The sequence below is a fragment of the Primulina eburnea genome, chromosome 10 (genome assembly GCF_022965805.1).
Source record: "Primulina eburnea isolate SZY01 chromosome 10, ASM2296580v1, whole genome shotgun sequence".
NCBI lineage: Eukaryota > Viridiplantae > Streptophyta > Magnoliopsida > Lamiales > Gesneriaceae > Primulina > Primulina eburnea.
The window spans coordinates 3,108,486-3,122,201 of NC_133110.1; the positions used below are offsets into that span (position 1 = coordinate 3,108,486).

The 13,716-nt window shown below is 35.9% G+C and overlaps 2 protein-coding genes across 5 annotated transcripts; both read right to left on the reverse strand.

Annotated features, from left to right (window-relative positions):
- Positions 1-162: 162 nt before the first annotated feature.
- On the reverse strand, positions 163-7,889 carry LOC140842525 (eukaryotic translation initiation factor 3 subunit A-like). Of its 2 annotated transcripts, none has more exons than XM_073210489.1 (14): positions 7,658-7,889; positions 6,882-6,951; positions 5,916-6,397; positions 4,823-5,038; positions 4,326-4,694; positions 4,206-4,235; positions 3,756-3,983; positions 3,499-3,660; positions 3,032-3,253; positions 2,709-2,915; positions 2,418-2,624; positions 2,154-2,234; positions 1,321-1,522; positions 163-845 (listed from the first exon to the last, which is right to left on the reverse strand). In XM_073210489.1, exons 2-14 carry the CDS (start codon positions 6,925-6,927, stop codon positions 406-408), a joined length of 2,892 nt encoding a protein of 963 aa, XP_073066590.1. In that variant the 5' UTR covers positions 6,928-6,951; positions 7,658-7,889; the 3' UTR covers positions 163-405. The 2 variants fall into 2 exon arrangements, with proteins under 2 accessions (XP_073066590.1, XP_073066589.1); XM_073210488.1 differs by having other exon boundaries at positions 7,633-7,889.
- Positions 7,890-10,641: 2,752 nt separating this feature from the next.
- LOC140842526 (uncharacterized) lies at positions 10,642-13,243 on the reverse strand. Of its 3 annotated transcripts, none has more exons than XM_073210493.1 (3): positions 12,603-13,243; positions 11,448-11,891; positions 10,642-11,302 (listed from the first exon to the last, which is right to left on the reverse strand). In XM_073210493.1, the coding sequence occupies exons 2-3, from the start codon at positions 11,889-11,891 to the stop codon at positions 10,931-10,933; spliced, it is 816 nt and encodes a 271-aa protein (XP_073066594.1). In that variant the 5' UTR covers positions 12,603-13,243; the 3' UTR covers positions 10,642-10,930. The 3 variants fall into 3 exon arrangements, with proteins under 3 accessions (XP_073066594.1, XP_073066593.1, XP_073066591.1); XM_073210492.1 differs by having other exon boundaries at positions 11,448-11,894; XM_073210490.1 differs by having other exon boundaries at positions 11,448-11,905.
- Between the last annotated feature and the right edge of the window lie 473 nt (positions 13,244-13,716).

A 13,716-nucleotide genomic window follows, 5' to 3' on the forward strand; every position in this document is an offset into this window, starting at 1 on the left:
TTTTTACAAGTATATTAAAGCTAAGAAGTTCTATATATCGAGAGTTGAAAATTTAAATTTTATATTAGCTAAGCCGAATCTATATACACACACTACATCGGGTTCGAATTCATTTATTTAACAAGCATATATACCTTAAAAATGAGAAACTACAAAACAAAATAGTCCCAAATGCCTTTCAATTAATGTATTCCAGAATTTAAAAATGATCAAATACAAAACGAAATAAATATCAAAGTACATCCATATTCCAAATTCAGAAAACATTAAGTAACTTTTAAAAATGAAAATAAGCACATAATCCTGCTCAGGGCACACCTCCAGACACAGCGAAAGTGCAGTGACACCTCAAATTGTTTTTCAAGAATCTGCGGCGTGATTGCGTAACTACAATAACATATTAACTCAACGTTCACGAGTCCTTGAACTTGACCAGGTGGGCCTTGATGCACCGCCACCAAGTGCTGGTTTACGTTCATCCCGCCACCGATCACCATATTGAGGTGCTCGGTCATCCATTCTGCGGCCACTAGACCACTTATCTGTTTCAGGAGGTGGAGCCTGGCCCCCAGACCCACCCTCAGCGGATGCCCTTCTGAACCTGGGGACATAAACACCAGCTGCAGGTGCAGGTGCAGCTGCAGCTGCAGCAGGTGCTGCCTCGACTGGATGCGATATGAGGGAGGGCTCCGTTCTTGAGGGAGTGGGAGCTGATCCCCTGAGGAGCTCTTCTCTCCGCAGCCTTTCTTTCTCCTCCAACTCCAACTCCCGCTGTCTCTGCTTTTCGGCAATTTCATCCAGCTTGGCCTTTCGCTCTGCATCCTCTTTCTTCCGCCTCTCCATCTCTGCAAACGCAAAGTGGTACAAAAAGCAAGAGTTATTGATACCAAAAGCTATAAATGGTAAGACACGCACAATAAAAATCACGATTTGACATCTGTATTATACAATTATTTTATTTTTCTTGCTAAACACAGCAAACTTTCCGGTCTACGCACGTAACAAACAAAGCTTCAAGAGATGAAGAACATAGCCTACACATAGCGTTAAGGCTGAGGGGTAAAACACCAATGTTCAGGTTGGCACAACTTGATTACTTCCCTCAAGCCCATCTCAAACATGTTTAAATAATAAAGAAGACATGATAAGTAAATAAAAAATTATGTTCAGCCATTATGGGTGTTCCGCTATTGTGACTGCCAGAGCATGCCACAGAATACAAGTTAACCATTCCTGAGTGTAAAATCGTGTATTTTCTCTCGAAAAATAAATAACAGCAGTAGTGCAGTACTAAAATAATATCTGAAATGGGGGAAGTACCTTCAAGCTTCCGTGCTTCCTCCTCAGCACGCAGTCTTTTCTGTTTCTCTTCCTCGGATATTAGAAAATAGATCATTTTCCTCTTAGTATCCCTTTCCTGCTTCCGCAACTGGATAATTTGGAGAATTTTCTCATCCCTCTCCGCCTTAAGCTTGTTGTACTCAGCTCTCCTATGGCTAAGCACTTTTTTTTGGAATATTTGCTGAACAAAAATAAACAAAGAATATGAGAAAGTGAATACAGTTATACAATCTCATCAGCAAATGCAACCGAGGATTAGCAAATCGTCGAAAGAGAACAAATAAACTCCCTTAAGATAGATGAGCTTAGAAACAAGTGGTAGGTTCGGTTCAGAATGAGTAAAAGTTAAAGAACTTGATGATACATATATTAAAGGGAGACATCGTAATCTCAAATTAGCACATATAAACTACGAGGTTACTGGGGAGCTAATTCAAATTTGGGGTCACAGATTCTTCTCTCCTTTCCTGACGCAAGCCAACACTTATGATAAATAACATGAACACGAAGTATGGATGAAAATGATAGGGCCGGCCGGATATTGGAAGTTCTGTGAAACCAAATCATTTTCCCCGCCTTGCATAAGAAAAATTGATTTTTTATTCTCGGGACAAAAGAGAATGATCAGTTCATGTTGAGAATATATAAATATACTTTTGAAGACAACTGTGCATGTCAAGAACTAAGAATATAAGCTAAACAAAGTTACTCCCAAGATTGAAGATACAATGATGTTTCATCTCATAACCCAACCCATGAGCAGTTTGGGAACTAGAAAAATAATAATTATATGACAAAGAGGAGTTAATGACCTTGTTCGCCAGCATCCGCGCTAGCCTCGTTTTTTCCTCCAAGTCTCCAGTATGTCTGTGTCTGCTTAAATCAATCTCTCGCTGCATCAAGATAACACACAGATTGGTTGTATAAATAAATGGACTGTTGTAACGAGCGAAAAAAAATGTTGTCAATTCTACACACTTCCAAGAACAGAACAGAATAGGACAGAACATAATTTCACACAAGTAAATGACGCAATAATAGAGAAATTTCAGGCACAAAACACAACGAATTCGGACCTGCTGCTCGAGTTTGTGTAAGGCCTCTTCTTCCACCAGCCGCTGCTGGAATGCAGCATCAATAAGTGGTGCAGCCTCTTCCCTTTTTGCCCTCTCCAAGTGATCCATTGTCTTGGCAAGCTTCTGCAATTTTTTCTCCATTTCTTGCTTCTCCCTGAGTTGCTCACTAAGAGCCAGCTCCATCAAAGTCTGCTTAGTTATTTTTTCCTACATCCAATCACACGGTTGGTCAATAAAATGTTACACATAAGAATGAAATAAAGTTCTAACTGGGGGAAAGGTTTCACTCACTCCCTCTAGAACTTGTTTCTTCCCTTTCTTCTTACTGCGTTTTTCAGCTTCCATTAGCAAAGCCTGGGCTTCCTCAAGCTCGCGTTCCTCTATTTCCCTGAGAATTCTCTGATTTTTCATTTGCTCAAACTCAGTAGCAAGCCTTCTCTGTTCTGCCTCTTCAGTTATCTTTTGTAATTTTTGCTTCTTTGCCTCCTCTTCTCGTTCCTAAAGAACACACAAGTTGATGACAATGATTAGATATCTCCTAAATCCTAATCATCTTTTAGATTTACAATTCAAAGGTGAATTATAAGACATCATTGTTGAAAAAAATGGTATACCATCTCCAAAAGATGGCGCTCATGTTCTTCTTTGCGTTTTTCAATAATTGACTTGCGTGCAAGAAGTCTTTTGTGCTCTTTTTCGATCACTTCCACTAGATCAGAAAGTCTATCCTCCAATTTTGAAGTTTTCTTCGCAGGAGGAAAGATCATGACCCTTGCTTTGCTGAGGGATTCAGAAAATGTGGACAGGTGGTCTCGTAGGCCTTCTGATTCGAGATTCTGAATTGAAAATTATGGATGTTTAGTATAAATTGGTGGATTATGGGATAAGTCAATCAAAAGGTTCCTCAATTATTAAAGATATAAAAATAAGAAAAAAAATTAAAAGATCATAAAAATTTCAAGGTCGGAACACAATTATGAACATTGTGACAGCCTGAGGTAAATATCTAAATGAAAACGTCAGCAAATTTTATATATTATCATATCAAAAAATATGTCAAAGAACAAAACGGTGGATTTACCTTATTACCAAAGAAAATGGCACTCTTCTGATAATCAACTTTCATTTCTAAAAAATTATTCTTAACCGCATCCACGGAAATCTTCTCAACAACAGAAAAATCAAAGAAAGGAATGACCGTCGACAGGTTATCGATATTCATTATCTGATAAACCTTTGAGACCTGGATACATAAATGTAGAAAAAGCTAAAAACGCAGTCATATTACAAAAACTGCAAGACAGAAGTATGGGCAACACAACTGACAGACAAGCGAACCTGCTGCAGAAGCCTCAGAGCTGCAAGCTTCTCTATAGAAGGAACATACTGAGACAGTTGTACTTCTGGAACAGAAGAAGCAGAAGCAGTCCTGCCCCCAAGCTTTGAGAGTTTTGTTAGCAAGGGTTGCACTTTCAATGCCAGATCTAAAGGAAGAAACTCATGTTCTAAAATATGGTAAAGATCCTTCACTTCTTGAGTTACACAGTTCATTACACCTTTCGTCACCTAACAAAGGCAATAAGGAAGAATAAATAATGTCAGAAATATAAAATTGGAAAACAGTGTAGGTTTAAGCAATTCAAGAAGACACGACCGTCGTCGATATAGCTAATTCATGAAATAAAAGGAAAAGGTAAGAGGTGAATGGGGATTGAACATCTAATCAAAACTCGACACAATCATAGAAAGATCAAAACCAAATTATTTAAATGAGTCCAAGATAATTACCAAATCCAAAAGAAGTGATGACCTAGAAAGCTGAAAGCAAAAATAAAACAATAAGTCAACAAACTTAAGGAATTATTGTAATAAGATGAAACAGAGATCCAGCTAAGACTCCATTACTACCACTTCTTTGCTCTCAGGCTTGGTTTCAACATCAAATGCAATAAGATTTGCCACTCTCAAACTCCGTTCTTTCTCATTCTCAAGCTCCAAATGAGATGCACCATATGAGCGGTCATAAGGGGGCACACATAGTGCAGCTAGAACAACTGATGAGGCTATCAGCTGCAAATCCTTCTGGTTTAGGTTCTTATTAAAACTCTTTTGAAGCAAGAAAAGCTTGAGCCAAGCATAAGCATGATAAAGATGGTTGGATGACTTCCAAAATATTTCGGAAAGCTTAGAATAATATATAACCATCAACGATGGTTTAGGTGTCTTTTTAACCATGGACATCAAGCCATGTATATCCTCGATGGAACGAAAAGCTTCCTGCAAGTAATTAAAAAGAAAATGTACAAAATCATAAAAAAATTCACCAATTCTTGTACACAAGGTACTAACGAGTAGTAACTTGAAACATGCTCGCAATTCAAGCATAAACAGAGAAGTGCACAAACCTGCCAAAGTTCAAGTTCAGTAGCAACTTTCAGCTGTTCAAATCTGGTATCAAGATATAACTGCAAGCTTTCTGGTGCAGTAAGATCAGGCCTATCTCTCTGGTCCCTATACTTGTTAAGGTTTGCTAGATGATTCCTAATGATTTCACATAGTCGCCGAAATTCTGTAGTCCGCTTGTATTGCTTACAGAATTGGAAGGCACGGTGTGCGGTCATCTGTACAGTAAGATTCAGGAAAATGAGAAATCACCATTGATGACTTCATAGCAAGAACATATGTTTTCTTCATACTCACAAAACTAGCTCATCAGTCCGCTTTTTAACTTTTTAACTGGCAAATATCAAATTTGGGACAGAGGAAGTATCTTGTTACCAGAAATCATTAAAATAAGCATACGATAGTGGGAGGGGAGCTATGGCACTATAGCACCACAAATTCCAAAAGAGAACTACAGTGGTTCCCAAGAGATTCATCATGACCTCAAAGAAGATCCAGTTACAGAAGATTATCAGCTTGCGACATCCATTGATGTTAACTTGCAGATACAAATGCGCATATTTCAAAGATCACCAAGACTATCTTCAAATATATTTTATCCAATGCGATGACAGCAAGCACCGGGCACAGGCTACAGATAAAATTAAAACCAAGAGAACAAAGCAGGAGGAGGATGACTATTAAGGAAGATTGAGTGTGTTTATTTAATCATTGTTTCTGGAATAATTTGAAACTTTAAACCCTGCTACCAATAAAAAAGACCATACACATAGGTAGCATACTGAGATCAAATCCCCAAAAAAAATTCAACCAATAAATAACAAGTAATGATCTTGCAAAGACAGTTCAAAATAAAAGAACATTGACATTCGAGTAAGTCCACGGTCCTTTAAAGGAATTGAACCCATGGTACACCATTTTGGGAAATCCGCAAAATCATTAGGGTGGTGAAAGAGGATGCAAAGACTACTTCAGGCTTCACAACACAAATCAAACTAATTAAAAATAAAATCAATATCTCCAAAACAAACTACTAACAAAAAAAACAGTAGGATTTCTGAATTAGGATGAGTATCAATATATGGAAAAACTCACTGAATACAAGGTCTCCAATCTTGAGTTGTTTCGTAAAATTTCCAATACTGATCTGTATGTCTCCCACAGGAACTTAAACCATGGTGTGACAAGTTCGCGATCAGATCTGTCTTTTCCTTTCTCCCCACTGACATAGCTTAAAAGAAGATCTTCAGGTCGTTTATCAGCTTCTAAGTCGTCAACATCCAGGGCCTCTTCCAAGGCTTGTGCCTGATTACGCGCAAGCTCAGCTTTCTCTGTAGCCATCTGCATGAAATGTTTTATAACCTCCTCCAGTGATGTAATATTAACTTGCTGGCAGATACCACGATACTGAATAAGACCATCCTTAGCATGTCTTCCCCTCCTCATGTCAACACATAACTCCACATATTTCAACATTATCTTCTCGTGTGTCCTCGTCCATGCTCTGTACCTCCTGGAGGTAATGAAACTGTGAAGAGCTTCAAGTGCTTCTTGCTTTTGTCCAACATTTATCAACTCTGCATTAACAGATTTTAAGTTTATCAGTAATAAGTACCAGAAAATGCGGGGAACAAAACAATTTTTAACCGATAGCATATAGCATGATGAATGGGATGAAAAATTGATATTGACTATCAGAAAATACAGCATGTCCTGCGGAATTCAAAGGAACGCTATCTGTTTTTTACACCAGTACCCACAAACAGAGCTACTTCCTCACTCACTATCGAACCAACACACATGAGAAGAAAACTCAAAAATTAAGGAGGGCTCTCTCAGTTACTCACTTCCTCAGAAGACAGATTTTGAAGGAATATGGTAATTCTAAATTGCTGACTTAATCATCCTCACTTCTAGATATGTGGAAACACAACAGCAGTAGGAATCAAATAGGCCGTTTTAAATAGTAATATTAAAAGAGCATTTCAATGCTGGCATATTTTGCGGTCATCTATCCCATAATATCAAATATGCTGTCAGAATGACTGAATAGTAACCTACCTTCAGCTCGCTTCAAAGCATTCTCTGGTCTGGCAAAAGTGGCCATCTCTCAATTCTAACCGTGATTCAGCTGTAGAAGAACAAACATACACAAGTCAATCTGTAATCTAACCGTGAGATAGGGCTAGTAACAATTAAATTACTCAGCAATCCAAAATGTAGCAAATAAACATAACCCCATTCCACAAATATTCATAAATTCGATCAATGAAATAAATCTTGTGAAAAAGTATTTTATCACGTTTTTTTTTTGTCACGCTCTGACCTCTGTTTGGTAACAGATAACCACGATTTTCACAGGATTTGAGGATATTTAAACTTTAAAATTCCATTACAACTGTTTAATAGGACGAAATTTAAAACCAAATTAGTATTTAAACAGATTTGATTATATTTTTTTAACTACTATAATCCCATCAAAAGTGAACGCATCATGGGATTTTAATTATCAAGTCCAGAAACATAAAAATACTTTTTTTTTACTTTAATTCCCTTCGTTTTGCTAGGGGCGGGAGTGCGGTGCAAAAGAATCTTGGATAGAGCGCGAGCCCGAAAAGCTTAAATTTTTAGGCCATCTTATAGGACTCGAATTTCGTAACAAGACAGAGCAAAATAGCTACAGAATCATGCGAAAGCCCAACAAACAAAATCAAGCCTAAAGGAGATCAAATTCAAAACCACAAGGGGAAAAAATATGAAACAGATCAAATAAAAAAATTCCACACAAAGATCCGAATTTTAATATGCCCACCAATTTCGTAAGTGTGAAAACTTACTGGGTAGAAGAGTGAAAACAACTGGATGAGGCCCGATGGACGATGCTGCGTCGGAGAAACAGTCTGCAGCGTATCTGTGGAAAGAAGCATAAAAATGCCAAGAAAAACAAAGGTAAGACACGGGTGGCGCGCGAGGAACAGAAGCGGCGGGTGACGGGGGTTGAAGTGAGCGATGGCCGAGGGTTTTTGAGGACGATGTGAAGGGTTGGATTGAGATTTGGGAAATATAAAACAGAATAAAATAAGTTGATATTAGGGTCATATATGTTAATATTAGGCAGAGGGAGGTTCCCATTGATATTCTCATAAATTTTAATCAATATTTTTCTTTAAATTTGGATAATTTTTTAAATTATAATATTTTTTATATAAATATAAGAAATTCAAATGAAACATTTTACTTTAAATTTGGATAAATTTTTTAATTATAATATTTTTTATAAATATAAGAAATTCAAACGATAATATAAAAAAGAAACGTTTTACTTTAAATTTGGATAATTTTTTAAAGTATAATATTTTTTATATAAATATAAGAAATTCAAACGATAATATAAAAAAATATAATAAACTAAATCAAAGCTCACTCTCATTTAATCGTACCATCACAAACCCGACTCGTATACAGGGGTGATCAAATTTTTTATTAACCGCCCGAACCGAATTGCACCACACCGTTTTTCATAATATTCTATAAAAACCGCGATTAAAAATATTAATCATAAACCGCACCGCATATATGGTTCGGTTATTTCTTTTTGCCAAGAACCGCACCGCCTAAACCACTTGTCATAATATTTGGCCTAGAATTATAATAATTTGTAAACAACATATTCAAATAAAGTAGTCATCATTTATTATATCCTAACTCTCTTTAAAACTATTATTTTTACAAATAAAACTTATATTTTTCTTAATTATTCTTCATATTAGTCTTTTTTAAAATATTTATTTTTTTTGCTACAATATTTTGTTTGTAGTCTGAAAGTAAAAAAAAATGATAAATAGTGTAAATGTCATTTTTATTGTGAATATGTTGTGTTGTTAAATTATTAACTTAGTTTTGAATCTTGATTATTGTTTAATCTATTTTGATCTTTATATGCTTTGAATTATATTTTATATTTGAAAATAATATATTATTGTTGTTTTCAAATAAATTATAATATATATTCTAATATTTTTTATTAAAAAAACCGTAAAACCGACCACAACCGCTTGAAACCGCTCAAAACCGCAAGACTGATTTTTTACGTAAAACCGTAATTAATTTTTCAAAATACTAACCGACCGCATATGGCAATTCGGTTTAATTTTTAAAAAAAAAAACCGCAAAACCGCACAGTGATCACCCCTACTCGTATATAAGCTATTTTATAATATTTTAAAATTATTAATTGAATTAAAATGGATAGCTTTTAACTTTTAATAATATTTGTTTGTTATTAAATATTACTAACGTAAATTTCGAAAATAATTTTAATGATTAATAAATTTTTATGTTTATTATTTTATATTTGAAGAAATAATATAAAAAATAAATTTGACAAGTACACGCGTTTAATCCCAATTGGATAAGTCGGGTTCGCGAGGTCCAAAAATAGACGGGTCGGGTTGCGGATTTGGTCGAATCTGTCTCAATATCATCTCTAACAGTATCATCTTTCATTAGTCTTTACAACTATAACATTGTTTTTATTTGAATATAAATTAAATTAATTTAAAAAAATACATTTAATATTAGGAAGGGAAAGTCCTATTGATATTCCAATAAATTTTGATCGAAGTTCCTATATTATCCAACTGCCACCATTTGTTCTCTAACTCGCAATGCTCCTTCTACATTACCCTCCTCAGTATAACCCTGCATTATCATTGTATAACTCTTCTCATCTGGTGCTAAAACATTGCTGGGCATCTCCTCCATCATCAACATTTCCGGACTAATTTGATGTACCTTACACAATGCCTTTATCAATGTAATAAAAGTTGAAACATCCGGCTTCACGCCGTAATTCAGCATCCTAAAATGCATTCTCTCTTCCGGTACAAATTCGTTCCCTCGACAAGAACATTTAACAAGAAGTTATAGCTATGAGCTCCAGGCCTCACCCCAAACTCATTTTCCATCAAATCAAGAACTCCAACTGCTTCATCATACAAAGAAAATTTCGCATAACTATCAACTAAAACAAAGAAAAATCCTTCGACCACCTCAACTTTAGAGTCCTTCATATCATCAAAGACTTGTCCCATCGAATCAAAAGACCCTGCCTCGCCGAGCTTCCGGATTACTTCCTCATATATCGTAGAAAGACTAATGGTTTTTAATGAATCATACGACTTTCTACTAAACCCAAAACCCCATTTTTCAACTTCAATTTCAAGTTTCTCCAGCTTGGATTCCAAAATCGGAACTTTGCAACAAAATCTAAATTCAAATAGCGTTCACTGTTTTCTGGGTGAATATTCGGCGCCTCGCTCGCACCTGGCTTCGGTTCGACCCAATTCTACCCTTGTTACTCTCAGTAGTCCTAAGCTCTTCATTAGCGGTATACATGTAGCTAAATGTTTGGTTATTCGTATAATGAAATCGTTTTGTAAATTTTGTGCACTCTCTGTTTTATGGCACCTTGGTGTTTTTGTACAATTTTGGTAATCGTCATAGAGTGGATGATGGTTGATGGGTCCCAAAAATCTCGTTGTATCGGTTCGAACACAAGAGAATGATAATCAAAAAACACATTTCTCTAGTTAAGTTTTTTATTCAACTGTATTTCAATTAACACGGTAAATTCTTCTCAACATTTTAACTTCATATCGTCTAAGCCTCCGAAAATGATTAGAGATGCAAGCTCTGACAATGATGAGCGATGCAACAGGCAAAGTTCACTTATTTCTGACAGCAAAATGCAAAGCAAACTCCATCTATATTAACGGAATTTGCAAGAACTCTGGCGAAATTCTGTGGGCACTATTCGATCCAAGGATAAAAGAGAATTAATTACACACACCAAATCCAAATCCAAATCCAAAAATTCTAAAAGAGGAGTGTGAACCCCAAGTACATCATACTAAAATCTTTAAAACGTGGTACTACAACCACGAACACTTTTCCTTTGCACTTGCAAGTTAAACTGACCAAAAGAGACTCACCTCTAGTTAATTATTTATTTACATGAGTGAGATGAAAGAAAACGCTATAATTAAGAACATAAATCCCCTCATAAAGTAGCTACTACTGTTGGAAAGGGCAACCTTTGACAGACTTCTTCAGAAAACTACTTCCACGGCTGGGGTATGGACTCCAGACATTAAAATTTCAATATCCGTCACAGGCTTGCTAAAACCGACCAATCTGTTATCGCGTATAGGCTTAACCTTGTTACCCCCATTGTTTTTATGAACTTGTTTCTTGTCTTTGACACTTCTGTCTCGTGAAGATTTACCTCCTCCCTTCAGCTTGTTCTTCCCATAACTCTTGCCATGATTGCGATAGCGTTGATTCTTGTTTGATGGAACACGTGATGCTGCTGTTGGAACTGGATCATAGACATCAGGGGCCCAGGTCACAGAGAGCTTCTTAGTTTCAATACCCTGCATTTCACGGCTACCTTTCATGGCAGATACAATCTTTGACGATTTCTGAGGTAATAGCATAAGGAAAAAAACATAAAATAATAGAGATGTTAAAAAGTGGATTCTCGAGACCTTTCAAAATAGAGAACTTCTACAACCAATCAGAAAACACTATAATAAACAGACCAAAATATCAGATGGAAAGACTTACAGGTAGCAATATGGATTGTGAATAGCTAACAAATTTACCACAGCCATTTGGTTCAGAGCCTTCAACAGTTATAATGTCCTCCTGCTTTCCTATTCCAACCAACAATCCATCTACAGAGGATTTAGGTTCACCAGGAAGCGGAAATGTATCAGATTTGCTTAAGCATTTCTCAGATGCTGAACCATAGGAATTTTTTTTATCAAAACCATCTTGCTTGTCTTCCCTTACCACATTGCAAGTACCATTCTTTTCAGCAAATTGGTGGAAGCTACTAGTTGATGGTTTATTGTCCTCAATGTTAAGAAATTCACTCAAACACGTCTCGAGGTCATTCACTGAAACATCCCTTAAGTTGCAGTAATCCCGGAGCCATGGATCTGCAGCAGAACCCCCATCATCGCTTTTATCTTGAGCAGATGGTGTATATGGAACACAAACTTCCATCTACTGCAGTAAAACTGATGAGAAGATCCATAAATACAACCTCAATTTGATAATGATCTGTATTACATGGTATAATAAACCCAAAGCATATTTTTCTCATTCAATTCAAAACACTCATAATCTCCTGAGAAATCCTTTGGCATCATAGGTCAGATTCCATGAATAAGGAATTAGCTTATCCTTGTATACCAGATTTTCTTCTTAGCTAGCCAACCGGCTAAATTGATTAGCTTATACATTTCCTTATAACTATCTTATAGCCTGATATATACAGGATTCTGTAACTGGTGCAGGGGAGGGGTAACTACTCACTCAATAATAAAAGAACCCCGAAACTAATATGTTGTTTTCCACTCTTAGAACGTTAAACTAACGAAATCACTGAAGACTTTGAAACATGGGATAAATATTTTTTACATCTTAATAGTGTTTCCTTGTTAATTCCACCCAGTATGATCCGACCTTGAATTCTAAATTAATGGAACAAAAATTATCACGGCCACATATGAAGTGTATTCAAAATATTTCAACACATACAAAAAAAAAATAGCGTACGGAATGGAGAATATGACCAGTACTAAGGTATATATTTCGTGCTAGCAACGGCGGCAAATATATTACATAAATATTATATATAATATATTCCATTAAACAAAGCGCAGCAATAACCATAAACAAATCATCATACATTTCACCATGTATGTGCCGTACCTTATATTGATTCCAAGCTCCCTTAACACGAATTCTCCCCAATATATAATGAAGCGATACCAGCCAACAGAAACCCAAAAAGATCCGCAAATATCGATAGGTAATTTCAGATCAGAATCGTCCCCACGAGAGAATTTATCAGAAATCTTCAAATAATTTAACAATAGTAGCTGGAAATCAACAGATAGCGACCAGGCACCGTCGAAAACAGGAAACACCACCAAACCAGTCAAAGATCAAGACAAATATTAACTACTAAGATTACCACGCCGATCGCTTTTCTGAAGATGTTTCAGACGATGAGAAAACGAGCCGCCACAATAGGACATCCTGTGTGGGAGCAAAAGCAGATCGTTTGAAGGCACCGAATGCATAGTTCGATGCTCCCTGGTTCACAATTCGCCAATTCTTTTGGGGTGGAAATCTCCAATAGAAATCGAACTGCAGACAGCGATATTGGGAAACGTAAAGTATTTTGAATTTCAAATTTCAAATAAATGGAGATTGTATCAATATTTGAATCCAAGAATCACGGAATCATCGGCATCGAAAATGGAAACCCTAGACCTTCACTTAAAGAGGATGTATGATATTGACCGATAGGAAGATATGTATAATTAAGGCAACTACGTTGGGGCATTTGCAGAATATTCCGGGAGAGAACATTTCTCCCTTGCGTGTTTTTTTTCCTAAATGGCTGCACGCAGCCACTCATCATGCGCGTTCTCTACACGCGCGCGTGGTGGTGGCTGCCAGCTGCAGCCCACCACGCTCCATGCAATCTCATTTGTCATACTTTTGTATCGTCATTCGTCATGTTATATTATTTTTTAATAAAATTTTAATAATAAATTATTTGTATTAATTAATTGTAAATAAATACCAAATTCAATATTAAGTTAAAATTTTAATGAAAAAATTATAAATTATATTAATTAACTTAGGAATAAAAATAAAACGTATACATCAATTTATTTAAATGTAAAAGTTATAATTAAACTCATAAATATTTGATTAGTAAGATATTTAATAATAAAATGTGAAGTCACAAAATTATGTGAGACGGTCTCACGGATCGTATTTTTGGATCATCTATAAAAAATTATTAATTTTA